We start from the raw sequence: 27094 nt of genomic DNA on the forward strand, positions 1-27094 counted from the left end.
CCTGGGTGCCTTGGATAAGCCGCACTCACATACTGCCCACCCCAGGTGTCTCTCATGGGTACCCTCCTCTCTGTACTGCACCTTCCTGCCCCACATCCAAGACCCTCTCTAACCTCTGGTCCCTGATTTTCTATCTTGTAACCAGACAGGTTTTTCTGAATATAAATTTATTCTACCAGATGAAGCAGTTTGGACTCACGTAGGTGGGTTACAAGTTCAAGGTCAGCCTGGGAAACTCAGAAAGATCATGTCTTGAAAAAAAATTTTAAAGCGGAACAAAAGGACCAGGGATATAGTTTGGAGGTAGATAGCTTGCCTAGCACCTTTGAGGTCCTAGGTTCAATTCTCAGTGCCAGAAAATAAAAATAGCAGCAGCAGCAATAACTAATAAATAAAAATCTCACTACCCTGCCTAATCCTCATCAAGACCCCATTGCAAAAGGGGCAAAGTTAAATTTCTTTGGACACCAATAAAATAAGAGTTCACACATGTCACAGACATGTTTGGGCCAGGCAGTCTTGTTTTTGTTAAATGTACTATCTTAATGAACACCTTGAAAATCCCTCCATTATATGTGTTATCGAGTATGATCTGGATTCTATGAAGGGTTCAGGTAGAGAGATTACCAGGCCAGACCCCCACTAGCCCTCACCCTCACTTCCAGCTTCACTTCCTGCCTGTCTCCTTTTACTCTTCAATACAAGGAATACTAAGTGCTGTGGTTCGATCCTAGACATTTGGTCTAAAGACCTATTCTGGGCCCAAGTTCCTCCTGTTGCTTGGAGCTCCTCCCTTTCCTGTGGGCTGGGCAGCAACCTTCTGGTCAAAAATGTGGCTTGGTACCAGATCCTGTTGGGACTGCTCTAATCTCTTAAAGGGCCCAGAAAGAGACTTTTGCTTGGTTTTTCCCAAAAAAAAAAAAAAAAAAAAGGGGAAAAAAAAAAGGGGGAGACTAGCTTTTCCTGTCACGGAGAGGGGTGGGACTCATGCTTCAGCCCCGCCCCCAGGATCTGTAGGCCGTAATTGGGTGCTGGAGGTCAATGGTGTACCCACTGGGAAGGTGCCTGTGCAAATAACTCCTCATACACACTTATGTAAGCACACCCAACCAAACTCTCATACACACCCCCTCACTCTTGTGCACACACGCCTGTGTATGTGACAAGAAAATAGAAGGGGAGCTGGTGGGGAGGAAGGAGACCAGTGGGAGTGGAAAAAGGACACGTGAGGGTAGGAGAAGTGAATGTGACCAGGGTACATTACACAAATACACATGAAATGCCACAATGAAACCTGTTTTTACATATAATTAATATATGCTAATAAAACTTCTTCTTAAAGGGCTGGAGAGTTGGTTAGTTAAGAACGTATGCTGCTCCTGCAGAGGGCCTGGGTTTAGGTCCCAGAACCCGAATCAGTTGGCTCACAATTGCCTGTAAACCCAGCTCCACGGGGATCCAATGCCTTCTTCTGGTTGCCATGGGCACTCATGTGCATATACCCATGTGCTCCACACATACATATGATTAGAGACAAGAAATCTTTAAAAAAAATTGAAGACATGTTTTTAAATGGAGGGAGCAGACTTTAGCCTGCCATCTTCTCACTTTCCAGAGCGTGGGGCTGGGTTATTGGACAAGCATGAGGGGGCCAGGCACTTCCCTCCCTCTCTATAAGATAATCTCAAAAGTCTGCCACCTTTAAAGGCCTATCATTAGAAAAAGATTACTGTGTTGTCATCATGCACTTGGGCCCTATTATCTGAGGCTACTAAGCATCAGTGATCCAGCCCCTTCAGACTTAAAGAAATACTAACTGGGTGTTTTCCCTTAGCAAAGGTGGTCCTCAGAGCCGCCTATGAGATGAAAAGGTACTTGCTATTTTACAGACATGTAACTTTCTGAGTGTATTCTGAAGATGGCATCCTGAGGGCACCCAAAGGTGCAAACACTGGTGTGGGAAATGAGGAAAACCCCTGCCAGTGTGAGATGGACTGAGGACCTGAGTGTTTTCATAAATAAGAGGAGTCAACGGAAAGTCTACTCAGTGGGTGCGGTGGGGTGGCACGACCCTCACAAAGGCCGTCTTCCTTACCATGGGTGTCGAGCTGCCTGCTCACAGGTGTATCTTTTATTTGGGTCTTTCTCCATCAGATTCCGAATAAAGTCTTTGGCTGTTCAAAAAAGAAAGCACAGGCCACATAATCACTTTGAGGTTCGAAATGTGAATTGACAGGGGGCCCTTGTGTTTTAAGCATGTGCACCATTAAAAAGATGAGAGTAGCTTTTTACCTTCCCCATTGTACCTTGAACACAAAAGATAGCATGACTCGGATAAAAGCAGAGGCATGGCTGGCACTCCAAGAGGGACCCAGTGAATGAAGAGGTGGCAGGGCCAAGCTGGGACCCTGACTTCTGGCTCTAAGTCCTTTCCGGTTACCTGCTAATGATGCCTTTGGTTTTGAGAATAAAGGAAATGATCTTCATAATCACATGCCTCTTCAGTTCACCAATGCCTTAGAGAGATGCTTTGGGGAGGTCCCCAGAATATGTTATATCACTGGGGATCTGTAAAACCACCAGGTCATGGTGCCAGGCATAGGGGACACCCCAAAGGAGCATCTGTACCACACTTGAGCTGTTACAACCCAGTAAGTGAGAAGCTATAAAGCAACAGCAAGATGTACCTTGGGGTGGTAGAGAGGCCTTGGTCACCATGGACAGGGCAAAGGTCAGGACAGGACACTGAGGGTGGGAGGGACAGTCTCACAGAACCCAAAGCTGATACTAGGTGCCAGCTTAGACTCTGTTGTCCTACAAGACATGGCAGCTTGCTGCCCATGGGTCTGAGCTTCTGGGGGGAGCCTCAGTCTACTATTTCCTCTGAGGTCCGATTCAGCAACCTATAGAATAGTGTCTTGGGCCCAGGATTTGGGAGGTTGAAGACTCAGAGAAGGTGGGGGGGCGGTTCCAATTACTAGCAAATTATATAAATAATAAAAATGATCTGTGTGAACAGCTTAACAGAGAGTGCATTTTGACCCCCCCCCTTCCCTCTATGGTTCTCCCCACTTCACCTAGGCTTGGGTTTGCCCTTTATCCCCTGGAAAGGGGGATAGCTTCTCTGGAAATACTTCAGCTTGGTGCACTGTGGCGCAAATACGGGCTCCAGACAATAAAATCATGACCTCAGACAAGAAACCCCCATCACGGAAACCACAACTGCTCTCTGCAAGAATGTTTTGCCAAAGATATGTGACTTCGCAAATACAGCCTACAACGCAGGCTCCAGGAAAACTGGGGTTTACAATCCCTGTTCTGCTATTTACTGACTCCATAAACTAGGGCAGGCTATTTTATTTACCCTCCCCCCAGGGGGCCTTAGTTTCTGTTATGGGTCACATATGGTTAATATAAATACCCATTGAGTGGGCCATCCTGAGCATGGGTGAGTTGGCACATGTCCAGGGCCTCTAACACTCAGCGCCTCATTGGTACCCATCAAGTGCCAGCTGGGAATCTTTTCACCCCTCAAGCACCTGTGTCAGGGAGAGGTGGATGAGCGAGTCCACAGCCCTTAGCTGTATGTTGCAAGCTTGTCCTCCAAGTCAAGCTCAAAGATGTAGCTCATAGAACTTCCCCAGGAGTGACCATAGATTGAATGCTGATGGACACCATAATTCCTTTGTTGACATCCTAACTCCTACGGTGAGGGCATCTGAAGTGGGCCGTTAGGAGGTTCTCAGGGAAATGCAGGCAGGACTCTCACGAAAGGTAGGAGTGTTCTTATTTCAGACACCCAGAAGGCCTTGCCTCTGCTTTCATGTGCAAACAAACCAAGAAGACAGCTGCCTGTGAATTAGAAAGCAGGTCCTTATCAGACATCCAGCTGGTCTGACCCAAGACTTGTGTGGTTTTCAGAATTGTGCAAAACTAAATGTTTGGTCTTCAAGCCACACAGACTGTGGTATTTTGTTACAGTAACCCCAGCAGTTGAAGACAGAAGCTTCGGGGCCATTCTGAGCCCCAGGATCCTTGGGCCTCTGCTGTGGGCTGTCTGGACGTAAACGCTGAGGAACACCTACCAGAGTCAGAGATGTCATCCCAGTAGGGGGAGTCAAACTCATATTCTGCCTTGAGGATCTGTTCAAACAGCTTCGAGTCATTTTCGTCATAAAAAGGAGGGTAACCACAGAGCCTGCAAAACAAGAGTAAGAATTGAGTGTGCACAGCCACTGTGCTGGGCCTATACTGTGTCTGGAAGGAAAACACACACATCCATCAGTCAAACTAAGGGAAGCCACGGTGAGTGTGTGGATGTCAGATCTCAGTGAAGGAACCACGCCCTCTACACATAAACGTGCCACAGAAGGGAAAGTATGATTCCCCAAGCAGCAAAAAGGTTAATCCCCCTCATGACAGGAGGCACACACACATATTCATAAGACCACCATGACTCTTCTGTGTTTTTGCTTATTAGAGTACACGCATGGTGTGTTTATAAGGGCACACATGAGCCACGGTGAGTGTGTGTAGTAGTAAGGACAACAGGTGTGTTGCTTCTTACCTTTCACCTTTCTGTGCTTTCAGGGGATGGAGCTAAGGTGCTCAGGCTCACAGCGCAAACGCTCTTATCCACAGAACCACCTGGCTGCCCACCCCCTGACCTCCCCACCCCCCCCAACTCCCCACACTTGTAGCATTTTATGTGGCATTAACTATAATCCCACGAGGCCTACAAGATCACCAGGCTACACTCCACGTGTGGATATTGTTAATAATGTCTGTAACACTGTTGTCAACTGACAGACTGGTGAAAGGAACAAACAGAATGCATACTTGACAGGCGTTTCTGGACCCTACCAGGTTCATTCTATTTTGGGATTGGCTAAAGGAAGAAGGGGAAGTTTTACAACCTGGAGATCAAGTTGCTAGAACTCATCCTGGCCTGTGTATTACCATTCCATCAAACAGGAATCAGAAATGCTACCATTTTTTGCCTACCTACCACAACTAACAACCATCCATGGGTGGTGGCACAAGTTACCACACTGTAGAGTCACATTGCCCCAACCAAGGTGTCATTGGTCTGTTTCACAGACAGCATCTTAATGGTCCAAATAGGATGTGACTAGAAATAAGGTAGAGCTCTGGAGAGACCAAGGGTCATCTGACAACCACAGCAAGTGCTGACATAATCAGTTAAATTCAACCACCACAAGTCAGTCAATGACCACTGTGGAGAGGTAGGCCACATACTTAGAAACTGAGAAAGTAATAAATAAAATTAACATAAATTAAAATTTAGAAAGTCATGGTTTCCTCTTTCCAGTTCCTCCCTCAGTTCCAATGTTACCTTTACTAGCAGTAGCTAGATGGTCAGAGTAGAAAATTCCATGTATATATTAGTTTTGAGCCACGTGGTTCTGTGACATCTCTCTTCTAGTTTGTTCAATCAGTTAAAACACTTAGGAAAAGACCACAACATTCCCGGAGCCCATGTGGGCCTGAAGTGGAGGGACCACACAACCTGAAAGGGTGGGGTCAAGGCAGCTAGTGACCCCAGAGCAGAAGACAGCAGTGCTTGGTTCCAAAAGGCCAAGAACAAAATTCTATGCTGCAGATCTGGCTTCTGGGGCCAGAGTGTGGCAGCCACAGTGGGAGGCCTGACCCCAAACTAAAGCCTGACCCCAAGCCAAGCCCCGCTCTTCCCACATAATTCAGCATTGTTCCAAACATAGCAACCAGCTAGAGACCAGTTTAATGAGAACAAATGAACAGACGTCCATAGGTCTGTAGGGAGTCAGCTGTTGATACCTAACAAACATAATAAAGGTTCAGCCATTTTTCATTTGTCCCATCACCAAGGCCACAGCTGTGGCTGGCTGTAGACGGGAATGGGTGATGACAGTTGTCAAGGCTAGGAGACATTCTGTGGGCAGAGAATCGTCTGACTCACAAGTGTGTTTTAAAGGCTGAATGCCTGGAAATTTTCATTTGCAAAGATTTGCTGTGGCGTGCAGTGAAATTGCCAGCACAACGGAAACCACTAAGTGCACACTTCACTACCCAGGGAAACCCTGGGGCCACAGAGAGATGGATATGTAAATTTTTCCCATAATGAGGCTTTGGGCAAAGTAGAATGTGTGCGTTAGGAAAAGCCGACAGAGCAAAATGTTAGCTTGTCTTGGAAAAAGCTTACTTGTTAGATATGTGAGCTTCTTGTTTGTTTGTGTTTCGCTTTATGGTTTGGCTTCCCCCCCACCCCCAAGGAAAATATGCTAAAATTTTTCAAGGAGGACTTCTTCTTGTGCCGACTTTCTTAATGTATATTCCAATTTCTTTTCATCTTAGCTTTATTTCCTTTCTCTTTTTGAATAGCGGGCTGTTGGCACAGGTGTTCTGAGGACTGAAGAGAAGTCAGTGAGTCTATCTTGGGGGCCCAAGTTAAAATTAAGATGGAGATGGTTGAGGGTGTGGCTCAGTGAGTGAAGTGTGTACATGCAAGCATGGTGACCTGAGTTTGAATGCCCAGGACCCACATAAAAGCTGGGTACAGCAGCCTGCCTGCCTGTAATCCCAGCCCTCCTATGGAGAAAGGCCAGAGACTGTCCTGCTCATGGTCGCTTCTCCCAGATGTCTTCTCTCAGCTCTTGAGGAGCCTTGTCCCTGGAGGATAAGCCATGCAGACATGAGAATGAAGATGCACAACGCTGTTGACCTCTGGGTGTCAGCAGATGAGAAGCACAGTAGGATCGCAGAAGGGAGAGGGGATCAGAGACAGGGGGCTACTGCCCTGGGCCTCTCTAGTTTAGGTCTTGGGCTTATGCTCCTGGAAGGAAAGCCATTTTTCTTCTCCTGAGGACAGACTGTATTAGAGTCTTGCCCCAGTCCTGACAACTCATGCCTCCCTCCCTCATCTCTCTATACTTAGGGGTGTCTATAGACCAATTGCTACAAAGTCCAGCGTCACAAGGATCACACTACCCTTGAATATAGTCCTTCTGCCACCTACAGTTTAAAGCAAATCAATTAGCAATACACACGTCAGGGCTCAAGCCCAACCCCTGACTCCAGGTCTGTGTGCTGTAGTCTTGGGCTCAGTCAATAAAGGAGAAGGTTTGAGATCTCACCCCAGCTTTTGAACTCTCTATGTAGGTCAGTTGGCCTATACCCACCCAACACCTTCACCCAGAAGAACTCCAGACTGTGACTCTACCTGTCCACTCCCATCTCCTTCTCTCTGGGGAACATTCACCAAGATGCTTCAGGCTAGTTTCCGGCATCTGGAACACTTACTGTAGCTAGTGTTAAGTTAGGCACTTTATCTGGGCTGCCCTTTGCTTGGCTCTGCCACACCCTTGAAAGCTGCCTTGAGTGTAAGATTAAGACCTGGTTTCTCTCTGGCAAGGTACTCCATAATATGCAGCTGCTGCAGTGGACAGGGCTCCATGATGTCACACCCTCTCTGGGCATAGCTCTGACCTGTTCCTCATGTACCTAGAATGGGACTTTATCTTTGTTTTTGGGTTGTCAGGGTCTGGGCACCCACCCTACTGGGAAGGTGTGCTACACAGATGCTTTGGTGCATGGACACGCTCTGGAAGAAGGGGCTGCCTTGTTGGCTGTGGAGCCTCCATGGCTGAGCTCAAAAGCACAGACAAAGGCTCAGGATACAGGAGAGCTCACCACTGCCCCATCACAGAAGAACCAGAGAGGTCTCAAAATACTACCCAACATGAACACTTCTTGTACATCCCATTGCAGAAGTTGGCAGAACAGCAATACTCCTGGCTAGACGGGCCTGGAGCACAGGCCTACCTCTGAGGGAAAATGGTCCGCCTTTGTGGAGAACACAGTGTGATTTGGGTTTTCCAAATGGCACTCCTGGCCACAGACATACTGTTAAGAAAGATTTCCATGGAGAAGGATGTTAATGGAAATGGATGTGAAAATCAGTAATGAATGGCCAGCTGTGGCTGATCTGGCAGCTTGAAGTTTTCCTTGGAAACTGAAATGCTGTAATAGCATAAAAGCTCCCGTCAAGATGCCCATGAGCTCAATGTGGTTGGTCATCACCCTACATTAAGCCAGGTTCTCTGAACTGTTTACCCTTGGTCGCAGATCGACATACCTGGAAAAGAGAAAGTCTGCCAAAGAGATGGCCAAGTGGTGACTGGAAGCTACGTCTTTGTCCCTTCACTTCTATATTTCACCTGTGCATTGGTCTACCTCTTAAATTATATACTTTAGGGTCTCTGTTATTGTTCTATACCCTTTGATACCAGATATGGCTACTGAGAGGATAGGAAGAAGTGGGGATCAGAAGTGGTGTTGGGGACAAGTACCAGACATGAGTGATGGCAGGGAGTGACTTAAAAAAATTTTTAAGTGTACTTTACATTCTTGTGATAAGAACATTATGTGAGAGTTTTCTCTCTTACTGTTGTGTAGACTGTTGCTTTGGGGGTGTATAACAGTGTCTCCCTGTTGTGATTTGAATGTGTAATGGCCACTAGAGGCTCATGTGTCTGAACAGTTGGTCCCCAGCTGGTAGTGCCATTCTGGTAAGTTCTGGCATCATTAGTGGGTAGAGCATCATTGAGGGAAGTGGTCCATTGGGATTGGGCCTTGACGTTTTATAGTCTGTCCCCGTTTCCTCTCTGGTTTTTGCTTCCTGACTGAAATATAATATGGCCAGCAGCTTATTAATCCTTCCTCCTTTAATAGCTTCTTGTCAGCTAGATGGCCATAGCAGCAGCAACAACAAAAAATGATTAATATATTTCCCCAAGGGCTCACATGTTGAAGGTTTGTTTCTAAAATGGTGGTTCATTGACAGGTGGGTGGATCATCAAGGTGTTGATTCCATTATCAGGTTCTTCAACTGAGGGGTTCACAGCTGAGTGGGCAACTAGGAGGTGGCTGTAGAAAGCAGGTCACTAGGCCAGGCCTCTCAAGGTCCATCCCATCCCTAGCCTTGTCTTTTGTTTTTTGTTTTTTGAGACAGGGATTCTCTTGTAGTCCTGGCTGTCCTAGACTTGCTTTGTAGGCCAGGCTGGCCTTGAATTCACAGAGATCCACCAGCCTCTGCCTTCTGAGTGCAGGGTTAAAGGCGTGGGCCATCACACCTGGCTAGCCTTGCCATTTCTACTTCTAATTCCCATTTCCTATGAATGTCTCTAGAAAATTGCTTGGCATCCACAGCATGCATATGTATGGATGGCGTACTAGAATTCAAATTACCTGAATAATGAGTAGAAAGGCTGAGGAGCTGGGCAAGAAGAATTAGCAAGTGGGGGTTGTCTCTTTGAATGTGCCAGCAAGTCCCCACAGGAGCAAAAGTGACGCCTTTTCATGGAATCACTCACCATTTGCTCCTTTTCTTGCCTTCTGACCCATAGGGAACACAGGCTGTGGCCACCACTGTCCCTGGGCTCTATCTCCAGTACCACATCTACCTTTCCTCAGCACAGGCTACTTTGGGGTTAGAAGATGCATGACTGTTGGTCAGGTAGTCCTCTGGCCATCACCAAATGCTCACTGAGTACCAAGTCTTCCCAGGCATGGAAGAAAGCGGCCAGCTTGCCTGCTGATGTGGTATTACATTATAGCTGGGGACAGGGAAACAGGTGTTCAACACTAAGCTCACCGTGAAGAGGAAGCATAAAAGCCATACAGCAAAGGGTTAGAGCTGGTCCGTGAAGCTGCATTTCAAGCTTAATCTAGAATATTCTTTTCCCTAACCAATTCTCTGTGTTGAGAATGCTATTATTCTCCCCAGTCCTCAGGACTGACCTGCTCAGTCACAAAGCACTAGGTGTGTGTCCTTTGTTTGGTGATGTCTTTCCTGCCCCCCCCTAAATCCATGCAAGGTACCACATTGCATCTCTCTTTTCTGTTCTTCCAGCTTCCCAGGCCCCTCTGTTATAGCTCACACATTGGTCTGTATCTGGGACTCATCATCTCCGGTTAGATGCTGCACTCATCAAAGGCAGCAATTGTATTGTATCGTATCTGTATTTTGCAATCCTGTACATCCTGGTACAAACCTCAGCAAAAGCTTGTTGGATACACGGGCCCTTAAATGCTTCACCTCCCACACCATCATTACCCTGACGAGTCTTCTCTGAATGTTCTCCATTCTTTAAGAGCCAGCTCAAATCTCACCTGTTTGGGGGCAGGAAGGGTTTCCTCTCAAGAAATTTTGAAAGATTACGTTTTATGATTGTGGTTCTAATATTTAAACTTTCACTTTGCTGCTAAGTTCCTGGAAGATAGATACTATGTCATAAGTGGTATATTTTTAGGGTTTGGAGAAAGCACCCCACTATAGCCTTGAACTCCTGGTCTTCCTGCCTCATCCTCCCCAGAGCTGTGATTACAGTTGTGTGCCATTATGGCGGGCTCTTCGGTGTCCTGTGTTATTACTCAACACGATTCAATACGTATTTCTCTATTGTTCTCTGATAAACAGAAAACGCTTCATTTGAAACATTGATGCTCGTATGTACACGTGCAGGCAGACACGTCTGAGCATATTGCCACAGCAGACGCTCTAATAGGCAGAAGCAGTCAGTTGCACTAGGGGTACAGGTCCATTGGAGACTATGTGCATCTAGCATGAATGAGTCCTTGGCTTTGATCCTAGCACCCCCAACCCTAAGTAAGGTTGAACATTTTAAAATGAGTAAAATTGCCCAGAAAAGACAATTCCTACCATGTTTCTCCAAGGACAGTAATTTTTCACTTATCTCATTTCTGCAGTGAAGCATCCTAATGGCCAACAGAATCTGCTGTGAATGACATTCTCCAAGGCAACAGGAATGTGCACGGGGACCTCAACAAATATCACCCAAGCTCCCATTTGTCTGGTGCCTGGCACTATGCTCCATCAGATGCTAACTATCCCACTGATAGCAGAACTCACAGGGGGTAGAGAGGTGGTAAGCTCCCAGCCTGAGACCCTGAGTCAAAACCTTAAAGTACACTTGATGTAGGCATCACAGTCTTAGAATTGTATCCCGGTGTCCAGAAGTCATTGCTCCTCTCTAAGACACTGGGACACAGCTTGTGGCAAACCTGGGCATGTGGGTGAGGATTTGGCCTAGAAGAATAAAGGCCATTTTGATCCAATTCTACAGAGAGGTATGGAACAATGATATTGTACAAAATGCTCACTATATAGCAATAAACAAGACAGGGCTGAGTCTCTTGCTTTCTAAAAAGTCCTCAAATCCAGTTTCACTTAAATGGGACAAAGGGAACATTTGGTTTTCTAAAGCAAGTAAACTAATCTCGCCGAGCATGTCTTGTAGATGTTAGTGACAATAGCCATCATTCACCGAGCGTTTATCAAGTGCCAGGCACTGGGTGACACATTAGAAACCTTTTCACTGCTGAGACAAAATGCCCGATGAAAGTAAGTTAAGGAATAAGGGGTTCTTTTTGGCTCCTGGTTTGAGAGTATGATTCACCATAGTGGGGCAGATGCAGCAATGTGAACGCGAGGAGCATCGGTACACTGAGTCTACAGGGCGGGGCAGAGGTGAATGCTTCTGCTCAGCTAACTTCCTCCTTGTTAGTCAGTTTGGAGCCCCCGCCCACAGAATGGTGCTGCCCGGTCTAGGGTGAGCCTTCTCTTCTCTTTACAGTTAGACCTCTGGAAAAGGACCCTCACAGATACTCTGAGATGAGATTCCAAGGCGATTCTCATCTCCTCAAGTGCACAGTGAAGACTAACGCTCATTTCTTACACACATTGCCTTATTGATGGATACTTCTAAGGAGAAAAGCCTTTCACTTTTCAATTTCCAGGCGAGGAAGATAAATGCATGAACAATTGGGCAATTTAAAGAGCAGAAGAGGGTTTTGTTTAACTCTTTCTGTAAGTCCTTCTGAGCCAAATCATGTTAGCTGTTGGGTATCCAGCCATGGATGGCATAGTAACGACGGGGGCGTACCAGACATGGGGGCGTACAAGACATGGAGGTGTACCAGACATGGGGGTGTACCAGACACATTATCTTTCTTGATCTGCTTCTGAAGTCAGAATGTCATGAAGTTTGTACATGATAGATTTGGAAACAGAGTTAAGATGAGGCCACGTGACTGACCACGGGTGCCTGTAGTTAGAAAGGCAATAACTCATATTCTTCAACTGCCTTCCTTCAGGCCAGACTGAGGGAGTTGGCGAGGGACACTATCAGCCCGTCTATGGGAGAGCGGGATTGAAGAAAAATGAATCTCTGTCTATATTGATCCAAATTCCAATATACTCAGATCAGCCGAGTTCAGAACGATGTGCCTGTCAAGAGCTGCAAAGCAACACAAAGAAGAAAAAGGGCTCCCCTGATAAGACCTTGTGGAATCTGAGGGGACAAGGCAGACTGTTCTGGAACATCTCTGGATAGAGCATTTGGGAACAGTGTTATATACATAGTGAATTTTCTAAGTACATGAGAGTGTGTTTCTGCAGGCTGACACTTATTTTGGATATTTTACATAAAATACCACACCAGCAACACCTCTCCTTCCTTTTGCTGTGTGGCCATGAGATGAGTGGTTTCTTTCACCATCTGACCAGAGGCCTAAAGCAGCAGATCCATTTAATCCTGGAAGCCTCTGAATCTGAGCCAACAGGGAACATCATGCAAGAGAGAAAAGAGAGAAGGTAGGAGATAAAGGACAGGGAAGAGCATCGCGAAGCGCTGACATTGGGCATTATATGAATGTTACACTTTTGAACTCATAACAGCTCTGGCTATCTGCACAAAACCAAGCCAGTCGACATTCCAGCCTGGAGGTGGGAGGGGCTTCGAAAGTCCATGCTAGCAGAAGAGCCGGCCTGTTGGAAGTTAATGGCTACAGTGTGGCCACAGGCAGGTTGCCCATTCCCCTCTGGATGGCCTCATAGTGATATACATATGGGCAACACTAATTGGAAGAGGACATGAAGTTGGTTGGGTGGCCTGAAGAGCACCCATATCTCAAAGAAAGAATAAAAAATATAGAAAAAATTGACTGAACTGTCCCTCACCCATATATATGTGAACTAGCTAAGCCACATAAGGCCAGTTCAGGCTCTGTGTGTCAGGCTGAGCATCCTCTGGACTCCCCTGCTGGTGCACAGGGACCACTGTGTGTCTCTCTGTCTTGACTGACCCTTGGCAGAAACCCAACAAGTCTTATTGAGCGAATTCGTGGTGTGTTAAGGGATGTGAGCTGTATTTGTTTTACTCTGGATATGACTGACTTTCAAAATAATTAAATAAAACAAAGCTTTTTAGAAAGCAAATACGTCTTTTGTACTTATTCCCAGTGCCCGTTAGTGAGCAGAACAGGGCTGAATGTGTACTATCTGGCTTTCGACCAGAGGGTCAGCGAGGTGTGAATTATGACAATATGACAACCCAATTCTGTGCACGTTGGCTTGAGTATGCACACTCCCCAATCTTTGTCCTCATGTCCTGAGAAAAGAGCAGGTGGGAAAAAGTAGGGAAGGCTCACGTAATAAAAGCATGCACAGGCTCTGGCTATGTCCTCTTTGGATGATGATTTGAGAGTTGGGAATGGGTAAGCAGATGAGGGAAAGAGTTGGGGGCAGAAAGAAAAGCGGGAAAGGAAGCACTGTCTGCACATCTGGAACTGAAGATTGGGACTTGAGGAAGGAGGAGAGGAAGGACAAATGCTCTGAGCGTTACAGCCCATCGGGGGTCAGCTTTTTTGAATCTTACATTAGTCACATGGACACCATCTTGAGGAAGTCAACAGGATGATCAAAGAGGCTGGAGACTCCTCTAGCCCAGCCAAACACAACTCACACTCGCTGTGGAACAGGCACGCCACAGACAAAGAGGAGCGAGGAGAGCTTCCCACAGCCAGGAATACCGAGTAAGGCTATGAGGTACAACTTCTGCTGATGATGAAATTAGTTCTCTCAAGAACATTCTTCAGATCCAAGCACCAAAGGAGCGCAGACATCCAATGTGGAGGCGATTAACTTCCAGTGCCAAGCAAGGATGCTGCAGCCTGGCAGGAATTTCAAACTAGAGTTGTGCATCTTTCTGTTACTCTGGCTTCCTTTCTCCTCTCCGTCCCCCTCCCCTCCCTTCCTCTCCTCTCCCCTCCCCTCCTCTCCCCTCCTCTCCTCTCCAATCCCCCCTTCCCTCTCCTCCTCCACCCTCCCCTCTCCAATCCCTTCTGCTCCCCTCCTCTCCTTTCCACTCCTCTCCTCTCTTTCTCTTCCCTCCCCTCCCTTCCTTTCTTTCCTCCCTGCTAATCTCCTAGTCTCCTCAAGCCCCCAGTCTCTTTTCCTTCTAGTTCTGATGATTGGCAGACAGGCATCTATGCAGATCAGCAGTCCTATCTGGGGTATGTGTGGGATTCTGCATTCCATGGTCCGTAGGCTCTTGATGTCCATCCCACTATGTCCTGCCACTCCCCCACCCCCCAAGCTCTCACAATGCACTTTGTGGCTGACTAAAACATAATTCTAGCCTCTTAGTACATGGCCAAGAGACAAGAATCTGGAAAAGCCTCAGGAGCACTGTTATTTGGGGTTGCATCATATGCTCCCACACATCTCCACATCTCCACCAGGATGTTGCTAATGTGGTGATGTGAGCTCCCCCGCCCATCTCTACCCATACTACTCTCAGTCACAGCACTGCTTAGACACTTGCCATCCTGTCACCTCATAGTGCGCTGACCTTTTCTTCTCTGTGCACTTGTTTTATTTGTTCTCTCTATATGTACCACCCCTTTCCTGCTTCTATACATTCCCTGTTACAAATGTTTCAAAATGCAATGAAGATCTCTTTGATTCTTCTGTGTGTTTAGTATTGCGCTAAAGACATTAAAAATCCCGATAATTTAAAGATCATATTTCATTTTGATCTATGTATTTGTGCATGCATGGTACAATTTTATGTGGGTCTGTGTGTGTGTGTGTGTATGTGTGTGTGTATGTGTGTGTGTGTGATGTCTCTCTCTCTCTTTCTCTCTCTCTCTTTCTTTCTTTCTTTCTTCTCTTCTCTTCTCTTCTCTTCTCTTCTCTTCTCTCTCTCTCTCTCCCCACCCCCAATATGTGTGTGCGCACACACCCACATGTGTTTCTTCAGGTGATCTAATTCAGGTCTTTCTCTCCCCCAGCTCAAGGAGACTATATTCTCCCTACCATCTTTAAGTTTAGAATCTGTATAGTTGGAAGGTAGCTCAACTCTTTCAAACTGTGATTCTAAAATTATGTTCCTAGTTCAACAGAACATCTTTTCTCAAGCACAGGAAACCCCTCCCTCTTAGCAAGAATGGGATAGAATGGGGTGAGGTTGAGAAAAGACCTCAGGACTTAGCTGAAGCTGGGCTCAAGCTCATAATCCTCCTACCTCAGCCTCCCAAGTACTAGAATAACTGTCATATACCATCACACTTCTTCAGCAGTTCCTTAGGAAACTGGACTTCGAGGGATAAACCATCAATTTACATGGTGGTGTTGGAGGCCCTATTTAAAGACAGAGCCTAGCATGGCTCTTCCTGGCATATTTCTTCCTAGTTTCCAATGCCGGGTGGCTGTCACCTATTCTGTGCAACAGCCGTAGGCCTTTCCTGGCTCAGTCCCAGGATCCACTGCAGCACTGGCCTCTCACCTCCTGACAGCCAGCAAGACTAGAGAGCAGTTTATACATTTGCTGTCCATTCCTTCCAGCAGGCAGCAAGTGCCTCCATGGCCAGGGCAGGAATAGAGCCATCTCTGCACTCCATCACATTGCCCGACATGGTTTAGGCTCCATAAATGTTAGTAGAGCGAAGGCCTGTCAATCCCCTGCCCTCCATTCCCCAGGCTAACATCCCAAAGCATTTAGCTGCTCCATTAACGACTGTTCCTAGATGATAATAAGAGGGTAGAGGAAGTTCGATGTTCCTCCATCTGACCCAGAGCTACATATTTCGGTTTAGGAATAGCAGAGGCCAGCAATTCTCTTCTGCCTTCTCCATCCCCCGCATGCTCTCCAGTGCAGGGCCACAGATAACAGTGGAGATGACTCTGCCTGACATCACTAACAAGGAGTTGTGTCCATTGCCATCCAAAATGCACACCTCTGATGCTCAAATGAATGCCTATGGCACGCTTTCCTCACTGCTTTGCATACCCTGCACCCACTTACTGGAGTCAGATATTTTGAGATAGGGCTAAACCAATAGGCACAGAAGACCTGACTGGTCCTTGCCCTGAGCTGGGGAGAGAGCTTCCCTTGCTGGTCAGGCAGGATTTTCAGCAGAGACTAGAGCTAATGGTGCTCTCAGGCCGCGGATGGGATTGAGCATCCACGGGACCCACTTCTCACAAAGGACAGAGTGGAGCCGGGCAGCCTTTCTACAAGTCCCTGGCACACAAGCACACCAGAATGCCACCAATAAACCAAGCCAAAGCAAAGTAGGATTATCCTAAACAAGTGATGCCCAGTGAACCAAAAAGGATGATGCCAAAAGGACAGGAGGAGAGAGAAGGTGACTGGTTTTGGCCTTTAAAGCAAGAGAAAGGAGGGCAGGAAGGGACTGGTCAGCTCAGGCCACTCTGCCCTGATAAGAGTGAGAGCTATACGCTGGCCAGCCATGTATCTCTTCACTGAGGAGGGTGAGCTGGCTTCCACAGACCCATCTCTGCTGTCCTGAACTCATGTCTGCACAGAAAACTCTTGCCTTAGAGCTTCTTGGCTTTAGTTTGTTTCTAGTGAATCATTTTCTAGATGAGGGAGCATGCTTGTTGCTATGCATGTACCATGACCCCGGGGGGGGGGGGGGGGGTCATGGGTCTCATTGTGATTCAGAAAATGGATGCTTACTTTTTAAAAGTCCATTCTGAGCCTGCTCATTGTGATTCCATGCACACAGGTTGTCAGTCCTTGGAGACATCATTTTTTTTGTCTTCCCTTCCCTTCTCTTCCGTTCCCTTCCCTTCCCTTCCTGTCTTTCCCTTCTGCCTCTTTCCTCAGTCCCTTCCTTCCTTCTTTTGTACTGGGGACTGAAGCCAGGCCCTCACATAGACTAGGTAAGCACCCTAACTGTAAGTTATCCTCAGCTCTTTGTTCGTTATTTTTCATATGGGTTCTAAGTTACTCAAGCCTGACCTTGAACTAGCCAGCCTCCTGCCGCAGTCTCCCCAGTAGCTGGGATTACAGGCATGCAGCACTAGTTTACAGCCTAATTTAGTTCTTACATTTCCATATGCACAGTCTAAATGGGGGTGGGGGGAGAATTGAGGGTAACCTGAAAGATGTGACAGGCTCCACCATGCAAAGTTCAGGGTGTCACACAATGGCCACAGCCTGCTGGTGGCAGCAGCAAGCAGTCTTTTGTTTATTAAGCTGCCTGGTACAAGGAGGGTTGGAATCACCGTCCCAATACTGTGGCCTAAGCTGGGACCCTGCAGTTATGTCACAATCTCTACCTTGGACACTTGGTCTCTTGTTCCTTTCCTGCAACATATATATTCCAGAAAGAGCCAGCTGTCAACTTCTGGGACTACCACAGCAAGAATCAGCCTTTGTGTGAAGAAATGGACCCACCTGTATGCAGATGAAGCATTTTTTTTTTTTTTTTTGCTACTTTCTTAAGAGATAATTAAGCTGTACACACAACATAGGTACAACAATATTTATGTGCTCTAGTCTGAAGAAGTGAAAGATGTGGGAGGCCAGGGAAAAAGCAAGAGGAATGTTTTATTTTTGCCTATGGCTTCTTCAAACATAAGCAGACAGGTCAGAGGTTATGGTAGGTCTAGCTGAGTCTGTCCAGTTTGCTTCCATTGTCTCTGATCTGCCTGATTTCCTTGGTTTGGGAGTGTGAACATCCCTAGGATATTTGTCAGTTTTCATCTCAGCAGAGAGCCAGCAGGTTCCTGCACAGCATGATGCATCTCTGAGCATAATTCAAGGAAACAGTCATTAATCTCCTTGAAGTGTGAGGTTGGCCCATGAGATGTTCACACACATCTCCGGAAGGGAAATTTATTTCCTTGGCATTGGTACTATCTTGGCCGGGGGAAGCCCACTGTACTGGACACCAGCACACACTATTTTATCTTTCTCATAAGCTTAAGCTTTGTGAGCAAAGGTGCCTCTTGTAAATCCTCAGCATCAGAGCACAGCCCCCGGCAGCATCAGGACCCATCAAGTGTGCTTAGAAACAATGAACAGCCTTGACAGATAAGCCATTTCTCTCTCCACATGATGGATAACAGAGAAATGAGCAAGGAGACTCTGAGAGAGGCGATTTAGCAAGCATCTGCACTGGCAAAATGAGCAATGTCTACGTGGTGTGCAGAGAGAAGAAAATGTGGTGATGTGGTCTGTCTCAGCCATTTTTTTCTCTCTATGTAGTCTAATACTTCAGTGTAACAGGCTGATCGATTGAAAATAATAAGGCAGTGTTCCAAAAACTGGAAGAGGCTGGTTTCTTTTTCACTCTGATGGAGAAGAGTAAGGGTCTTGGTGACCCCCTGAGAAAGCTGGTTTCTCTTTGTTGGTCTCAGCCTGATCCATAGCTGTGTGCGCTCTTCAGACAATGGATAGGGGCCGGGGTGGCTACATGTGGTGGATCAACAGAAAAGCTGAAGTTCCAAGAGCCTGAGATTGAGACACACAAATTTTATTTGAGTGTGTTTTTATGTGTTGCATACATGCATTCATGTTGCTATGTGCACATCCATGTGAAGGTCAGAGGTGGACCTCAGTTATCTTCCTTAATTACTTCCCACCTTCCTTTTTTGAGACAGGGTCTGTGGCTGAGCCTGGAGCTCACAGATTTGCCAGTGCAGCTAGGCAATGAGAGTCCACCTGCTTTCATTTCCCCAGAAGTGGTATTGTGGGTGTACCCCATCATGCCTAGTTTTCCACAGGTGCTAGGGAGCCAAGCTCAGGCCCTGAGTGGGCAGCGGACCTGCTTTACTGACTGAAGCATTTCCAAAGGCCTGGCTGAGTTCCACTGTTATTTCTGGTTCAACCTAGAGCCAATTCTGCGCTCTCTCCCTACCAACTTAGGCCATGGGCGCGTCATAGGGAGACACCACCAGCCCTCCAAGCACCAGAGTACACTTAGCCTTGGTTGCATCCCTCCCCTGTTTGGGTGTTCTGTCATTGCTTCTTAATCTTCTCCAGACCTTCCCACCCCCAAATAGCCCCATCCTCAACGACTGCTCCGTTCCATGGACTCCGACTGAGTAAATGAGACCAGCAGCCTCCAGTGTGTTAGCACCAGGGCCAATGATCACTATTTTCGTAGTGTGTTCTCTGACTAGGAACTGACCTAGGTGCTAGAGATATAATAATGGAAAAGACCAGGTAACTCTACCAGAGTGCTAGTGACATACACAGCCAGACAAGTTGGACTCATAAGTGAATTTAAAAAAAAAATCCCTAATGTTAAATTCAAAGTTACATTTTTCTACACAAAGCCATATATGTGTAGAAAATTATATAGAAGTTTACATAGAAAATTATACATAGTTACATAGAAAACTATACCTAGGTAGTTTTTAGACAGTGTCTTGTAAATAGCCCAGGGAGGCACTAAGCCCCCAATTCTCCTGCCTTGGCCCCCCAGATGCTAAAATTACAGGAGTATGCTACTGACGTCCAGCTGACACCTGAACACCTCAGAGGATGTAACAAAAATGCCCAAAGTTCATTCAGTGTCTCCCTGGGCTTCTCAGAGCTCTGGACACCACCAGGAGAAAAGAGAGTCCTTGCCCTCCCACCAAGGAGCAGACTGGCAGTAGGCGCTTAGTCGCATGTGCCCTGGACCATGGTTAGGAACACATTAGAATATATCAACATGGTTAGTGATGGAATTTTGAAAAGCTCCGAGGTGCAGATATGACGTGTATCTGGGTATGTCTGAACCATGGCGTATCGAGGTGCCCACAGAAATGGTACACAATGCAGTATTTCACGTTGGCCTTAAAGGAAGACATACCCTATTTCTTGACTTTTATCTTAATAGGAACCAAATAAGCTCATGCTTGGTGGTTTTTCTCTTCTTTTTCTTCCCCAGAAAAATACCCTCAGGTTGATTTCATGACTCTGTCAGATCCTAAGATGGTGGACAAGGGCTGCCTTTTTTCCTGGTGGTGTCTAGAGCTCTGGCAAGCCCAGGGAGACATTGAATAAACTTCCTATTGGCAAGAAAGGGCTAGTCTTTCATGTCCTTTTTTGAGCTTTCCAGTCAAGCTGGGAGAGTCAGACCCTCTGAGGAGGATTGCAGCTGGACTTTATGGGGCCAGGCTGAATAACACTGGGTCCTTGGAACTGTCTGTTTACCCAGGACCAGGTCTAACTGCCTGTGTGTGCTTTTGTTAGGGGGCTGGTTTTACAGCTGTTATTAGAGTCTCAAGACTGTTATATAATTCTGAAAATTATATCCCATTCTTCCCCTAAAGCAAGAAACTAGCGCAGAAGATGCAGTAGCAATTAGTAGTTACCTTTGCACATCTGTGAGCGATACACCTGACAGGCCCAACGCGAATGCAGGGATGCATCATCACCTTGATAGTTCATTACGGTTAGGTAGAAATAGAGGGAGGTGAAATGGTGCTAGGGTAAGTGAGTCATCAAGGACATACCCCCGCTGAACTACATCCCTCGGCCAAGTTCCGCCTCCTAGAGCTTCTAGAATTTCCTAAAGTAGTGCCAACCAATCGGAACCCTAGGAGTGTGCAGGGCACGTTTCCCAGTTAAACCAGAGCAATGCTTGACATGCTTAGAAAACGAAGACATATAGGAGTGCAATATCTTAGTCTTAGCACTCATGTATTTCCACAGATGAGAGCCCTATGGGGTGTGTTGCAGTGAGACAAACTCCCCTGTGGCAATGACATGAACCCACAGGAGCTGTCACCCCAAGTCCACACTGGGCTGCAGAAGCTGCCCACTTGCATGTTCCTGTAGAAAGATAGTTTGTTTTCTAGGTAATGAGACAGAGTGAACACGAGGGGAGAGGCGTTTGCAGTTCTAAGAGAAAGGATGCCATGTACTGCCAGAAGCTTCTGCCATCAGAGTCTCTTCTAGTCTTTGGCTGGGGATGTCTGTTAGGTAAAGAACGCCATTTCCTTTGGGGGACAGTCAGGAGAGGAACTTCATTTCCTAGCAATTATACAAGCTAGTTGGGCTAAACCTGCTATAAAAGCCTATCATATAATAAATATTTGCAAATACAACTGCAATTAAAAATGGCTTTAGAGCAGACTCAGGCAAAACAAAGCCCAGTGATAAGAGACAGCACGGATAATCCTGAAATAGCTGCAAGGAGGGTACGGGCTAGGAGACATTTCCTGGATCAAGGAGGTAGGGCCTCTCACAGGAAATGAGGAATTCAAACCATGTGTTTTGATTTCCATTCATTTTTTTCCTAATTGTGATTTCTTCTGGAGCTGTGTTAGTATTTTCACAGAGGCTTTCAAATCACCCCCTCCAAAGCCACGAGGGCAAATGAGAAGATTCTCTGTTATTAGCTAACAGGGAGGTGAAAATCAGAATCAAAATCCCACCCATTAGGATGGCTTTTTTTTTAAATTAATTTTTGTTGTTGTTGTTGTTGTTGTTTTTGTTTTAGAGACAGGGTCTCTCTATATAGGCCTGGCTGTCTCAAAACTTATTATGAAGGCCACATTGGCTTCAGACTCACAGAGGCCTGCTTACCTCCTCTACCACCCAAGCATTAAGATTAGAGGTGAGCATCCCATGTCTGTCTGGCTACACATTTTAAAAGATGTAATGTTGGTGTGAAAGGTGAGCATGGCTGCTAGGAATGTATTCTTAAAGTGGCCCCTTGCTATACACACTGCTAGTGCTTTCTCATAGTTAGACAAAGAATTGTCATATATAAATATTGATTCCACTTTTGGACTCATACATTCCCCCAAACTGAAAGCAAGAGTTTGAGCCATGTACATATTTTTACACTCATGGCCACAGCAGCATCATGCATAAAAGTCTAAAGATGGCATCCACTCAGTTGTCCACCAATGGGTGAGAAGATGAACTTGGGGTGCTACAAAAAGTTGGTTGTCATCCACGAAAGGAAGAAGATCCTGACCTAGGGCTCAGCATGGATGAACTCTGAGGACAGCATAAATGAAACAAGTCTATCACCTAAGCCTATCACCCAAGAAGCACTGCTGCATGAGCCCACCTCTATGAGGCCCCCAGAGATGTCAGGTTCCCAAAGACAGACAGGAGGTTACTAGGGGCTGAGGAGGGGGGTGGGGAGCTGGTATTTGCTCAAGAGTCTCATTTTGGAAAGAAGAAAACATTCTGGAAATAGGCAGTGGTGGTGCTGCAGAGCATGACCTTAACACTCTCTGAATGATAAAAATCTGTGTCATACGTGTCTAGCCACAGTCCAGCAAAAGGATACGGGGAGCCACAGTGGTAAGCAATACTTACAAGATATAGGCGATCACCCCAATGGACCAGCAGTCGACGGCTTTGCTGTACGGTTTCTGGGCGAGAACTTCGGGAGCTGTGGACAGGGAAAGAAGATTCACAATCCTGATGACATAAATGCCTGGGGCCAGCGACATTTATTTAAACTTTTCATTCTTTGATTTCTGTCGTTCCTTGTTGGCTATTCCGATTTTCAGCTACCTATGAGTCTAAAAATTGAGTGTGGCTGGTGGTGGCTAGGAACCTGAATTATCAACAGCAGAATGCATGCTCAGCCTGCACAAAGTCCAGGTTCAAGCTCAACCCCACATCCCAAAGATATTTAAATAGATAATAAAAACGACCCATTTGTTTGCTTCTCTAAGTAAAAATAATAATCATGAAATGGGTGTGTCCAGAAATCATATTCCAACAACTGATCAGCGGGTGCTCTGTGCTAAGTATCATAGCTCAGTTAACACTGCTTTGAGTTGGTAATTCTCAGTTGGGGTGTGGAGTATGAGCTGTGCCCTCAAAGTGACTCAGGAATAGCATTTCTGGCTCCTGCAAGGGAGGAGGCGGGTTGTGAGGTGCCATGAGGACAAAGGTAGTGAGCACTCCCCTGTGCCTTCATGGAGCCTATGGCACAGCAGAGAGAAAGGGATCAGCTTGGAGATGCTCTTGTTTCCTCTGAGGGTCCCGGTGACTTGTCTATCGGCACTCTCGCCCGCTCCTCTATGGAGTAGGGGGACTGCTATGCTACTTCTTCAAGAGCTACTGATCCCTGGGGTTTGGGTTCATTTTGTACCAGCTCTGACACCAGTGTTCCTAGCCTTGTGGCCGCAGCTCAGGGCCAGGTATCCACCTGCTGCCAATGACCCACAGCATCTGGTGCAGTTGGCACTCAATGCGAAAGTTCATATGAGGCAGTGGATCTTGCTGACCAGTGAAATCTCCTTTCCACATTAAACATATCTCTTGAGACATCTTTAGTACACAAGTTCCGGAACCATTACAAAAGTAGAAAAAGCAGAACCGGAATCATTGATTAAAGTCTTCGCTATGCCTAGCACTGTGTGTTCTATGGGATTTAGATGGATCCCTTACCCAAACATCCTTGGGGAAACACTGTTATCATGACACTCACCCCCACACTGTAGGGGAAGACACAAGCACACTGAGAAGGCGAGCCAACTGGCCAAAGCAATCCAGACAAAAAGTGGCCTTTTCACCCACTTCTGTTCCGAAGGACCTAACCTCACTAGGTGCAGCTATTGGCTGGGTCTGTGGCAGCAGCTCCAAGATGCTCCCTGCTGAGCTAATCTCCTCAGCTGGCACTGCCTGTGAGCTGCACCTGAGCTCAGAGAGCAAGAGAAGGAAACGGGGCTTCACAGAAGTGGTTTGTCCCAAGCCACAGTCAGACAAGGAGAAGTGGGCCAATGTGACTTTTGTTCTGGTTCTTTCTGTCAGACCATGCTGTTGAGTAGAGTGAGAACTTCTTTAGTCTGTACAAAAAGTCCAGAAAATCCACAATGGAAACCTGCCCTTTCTTTCTGTTGGTAGATAAATATTGCCCTGTGCAAGAGTAAGAAGGTGCAAGCTGGAAAGACAGCTCAGTTGGTAAAGTGCCTTACAAGCAGGAGGGCCTGGGTCTGATGGCCTCTGGGACACACATAACAAATTCTGGGCATGGAAGTACACTTGCAATCATAGAGCTGTGGGGGTGGGGTGGTAGAGGAAGGGGGATATCTGGGGCATGCTGGATGGCCATCCAAGCCCACTTGCTGAGCTCTGGGCCAGTGAGAGACACTGTCTCAAATAACCCCAGGTGGACAGTGGCTGAGTTATGATAGATAAGGCTGTTCTCTGGCCTCCACACAAAGGTACATGCATGTGCACAGGCACCCACACCCACACACATGCATCTACACATACAGGAATGTGTACATGCATACACATAAATACACATACATTACAAAGAATAGTAAGGTGACAAACTCCTGTCGAATGTTTGCTCATGAGAGAGAGAGGAATACAGCGTATGGACCAGTCCATATCTCACTTTACATTTCAGTCCTAGGTACCATCAAATCGTTTATCGGGATTTTTCTTAAATAAAACAGAAGAAATGTATTTGTGTGTCTGTCTTCTCTTTGCTACATTTGGTTTCAATGCAGGAGCAAAGAGGTCTACACACCTGTGAAGCGGGGTGGTCACTGCCTAGAGAAACAGCCCTTGGAGAGTTTAGGAGTGAGGTGCAGTGCTGGGTCCTCCCCCACTCACTGCTAAGAGGATATTTCTCAGACTCCACTGTTGTGGGAAGTGACAAAGGAGAGCCACTTAGCACAGTAAATGTCTTTTTGATTTCAGAGGCTGACACTGTGGTCTCAGTACCCCAGCACAGATGGTGCTCAGTGACTATATGCAGGGACACTCTAGGGCCTGATGAAAACTTTGTCACAGGCAGAGGAGGCACCTGGGACATCTGATGACTATTCTCTCCTACACAGAGTGTCCCAGATGTCAGGAGTAGAGTCAAGCTGGTGCGTAGAGGCCCTGGGCCACCACAAGAATCCTTGGGGCTCATTAGCAAGATGGCTAGCCAACCAGATTCCTGCTTCCTCCACTCCACTGACCCAGGTATGAAATGGCACAGAGGCACCAGGAATTAGTGCCAGACCGACAGCACAAACTCACTGCCACTGCAGTAGGTGTCCAGTGGTGACAGACACAGATGGTGGAACCACAGAGAAGGAAGCTGTCAGAATCTATGATGGCTGCTTACATAGTTTACAAGCCAAGACTGGGCCCATGTCCTGGACCAAGATGTATAGTGCAGAGCAAAGAGACTACTGTCTGCACGGCTGCAACTCTCCAAGGATGCGCTCACGTTGTCTCTATCCTTCTTCCTTCCTTTCTTGGACTGCGGGATGGAGGAATCTCTAAAGTAACAACACCCATTTCCCGATCCTCAATCCTTAGAAACAAGAATGTGCTGGCACTAGCCACACATTTCACCTTGGGGAGGAAAGGCATGATTTGTGTGTGTGTGTGTGTGTGTGTGTGTGTGTGTGTGTGTGTGTGTGTGTGTGTGTGTGCTTGCATGCCTGTGCATGTGCATGTGCACACATGTGGAGGCCAGAAGACAAGAAGTTTGACTGTCCTTCCTCAAGCACTATATATGTAGACAAGGTCTCTCTCTAGCTTGGAACTCACCAAGCAGGCGAGGCTATATGGTCAGTGAACCCCAGGGATCCACCTGCCTCAGTTTCTCTAGTGCTGGCATCACAACCCCATCAATCACATTTCAGCTTTCAAAAACAAAATCAAAGGCCAAGCCATAGGTTCTGGGCCTTGCTCCTCCTCACTTGAGCATCTGAGGCGTCTCTCCAGGCCTGTGATGTTTAGGTTCTTGCAGCCATGTACCTACTTGCTACCAGCATTTTTATATTGTGGGATTCGACCTACACAGTAAAGGTTGCAACAGCAGTCACATGGCCAGAAAGCATTTCTGATTTGCATTTGGAGTGGGGACGGTAGGGGAAAGTTCCTAAGTTATCACTAAGCAAATACCAGGATAACAAGATTGTGGACGGAAATGTATGCATCCATGCATGCCCAACTTCCGCTGTTCTTTTTGATGTTCTTATTTCAGCTCTACTGATAACAAAATACAAGTAATTTTTAATAAACTTGTAGGGCATAAACCATTTGCCTCTGGGTGACGTTCTTAATTGCATTTGGAAGCAAAGACAGGATGCGGAATGCGACATAAAATGCCAGGCAAGGAGGCTCCAGACTCAGGGAACATGAGGACTACTGTGAGTCTGAGGCCAGCCTGAGCTACACAGAGAGTTCCTGACCAGCTTGGGTTACAGAGTGAAACTTTGTTCCAAAGCACAAAACCCTAAGCCCAAACCCAAAATAAGATAAAAGCAAAAGAAATAAAAAATTTTAAAACATGAGGCAAAGTGCCTTGTGTACAATGTTCTGAGCAATTGCAAGCATTTAAAACACCATTTAAAAGCCTGCACACACACCAAGAGCCCGGGTGGGTTCTGACTTCATTTGTAATATGATTGCTGGAACCAGGGGGACTTTGGAAAGCTGCTTGGAAAAGCTCACCCTGGTGGCTTTCAATGGTTTCCCTTCAGCCTGCAGACAGACATTCTCCGAAAACAACATCTCAGGGGCAGGGATGGAGACGGAGGTAAAACACTTGCTTAAAATGTGTGAGGCCCTTGGTTTAAAATCTCTCTCTCTCCCTCTCCCTCTCTCTCTTTCCCCTCCCTTCCCTCCCCCCTGCAGGTTGACTTGGAGATCAAACTCTAGAAAATCCTAAACCACCAGAGGGATTTTTTTCACACCCTGTTGTGCTGAATCCACCTCCTGGTCTGGGGCCTGCCTCTTCTCATACTCTGTGTTTCTTTCAGGCCCAGCTGGAGCAGATGGAACTGGGGACGCTGAATGCTTATTCTAGCCTTTTCTGAGGCCAGCACTGTTCATGGTGATAGCCAGGCAAATGCCTCAGTACTGTGCTATCGTTATTTGATAACCACTCAGAGCCTTCCTCACCCTTCCTTATGGAAACTTACTTGGTCCATAATAGTAAGTTAGAGCTCATCTTTATGCAAACCATGTAGCCTCAGAAAAGCATCTGGGCACCCCACAAG

At 46.7% G+C, this 27094-nt stretch overlaps 2 protein-coding genes across 3 annotated transcripts in view; both read right to left on the reverse strand.

Moving 5' to 3' along the window:
* Positions 1–27094, reverse strand: part of Prpf18 (pre-mRNA processing factor 18) — an 807949-nt gene that overhangs the window by 623740 nt on the left and 157115 nt on the right. The window lies entirely within an intron of this gene.
* Camk1d (calcium/calmodulin dependent protein kinase ID) overlaps positions 1–27094 on the reverse strand; it is a 389294-nt gene that overhangs the window by 9324 nt on the left and 352876 nt on the right. For both annotated transcript variants that reach the window (XM_051151349.1, XM_051151348.1), the window contains exons 6-8: positions 22443–22518; positions 4086–4198; positions 2096–2174 (exon numbers count right to left, since the gene is read on the reverse strand). In XM_051151349.1, the coding sequence (XP_051007306.1) occupies positions 2096–2174; positions 4086–4198; positions 22443–22518 (268 nt within the window). The remainder of the gene's footprint in view (positions 1–2095; positions 2175–4085; positions 4199–22442; positions 22519–27094) is intronic.

This window comes from Acomys russatus, chromosome 9 (assembly GCF_903995435.1).
Source record: "Acomys russatus chromosome 9, mAcoRus1.1, whole genome shotgun sequence".
Taxonomy (NCBI): Eukaryota; Metazoa; Chordata; class Mammalia; order Rodentia; family Muridae; genus Acomys; species Acomys russatus.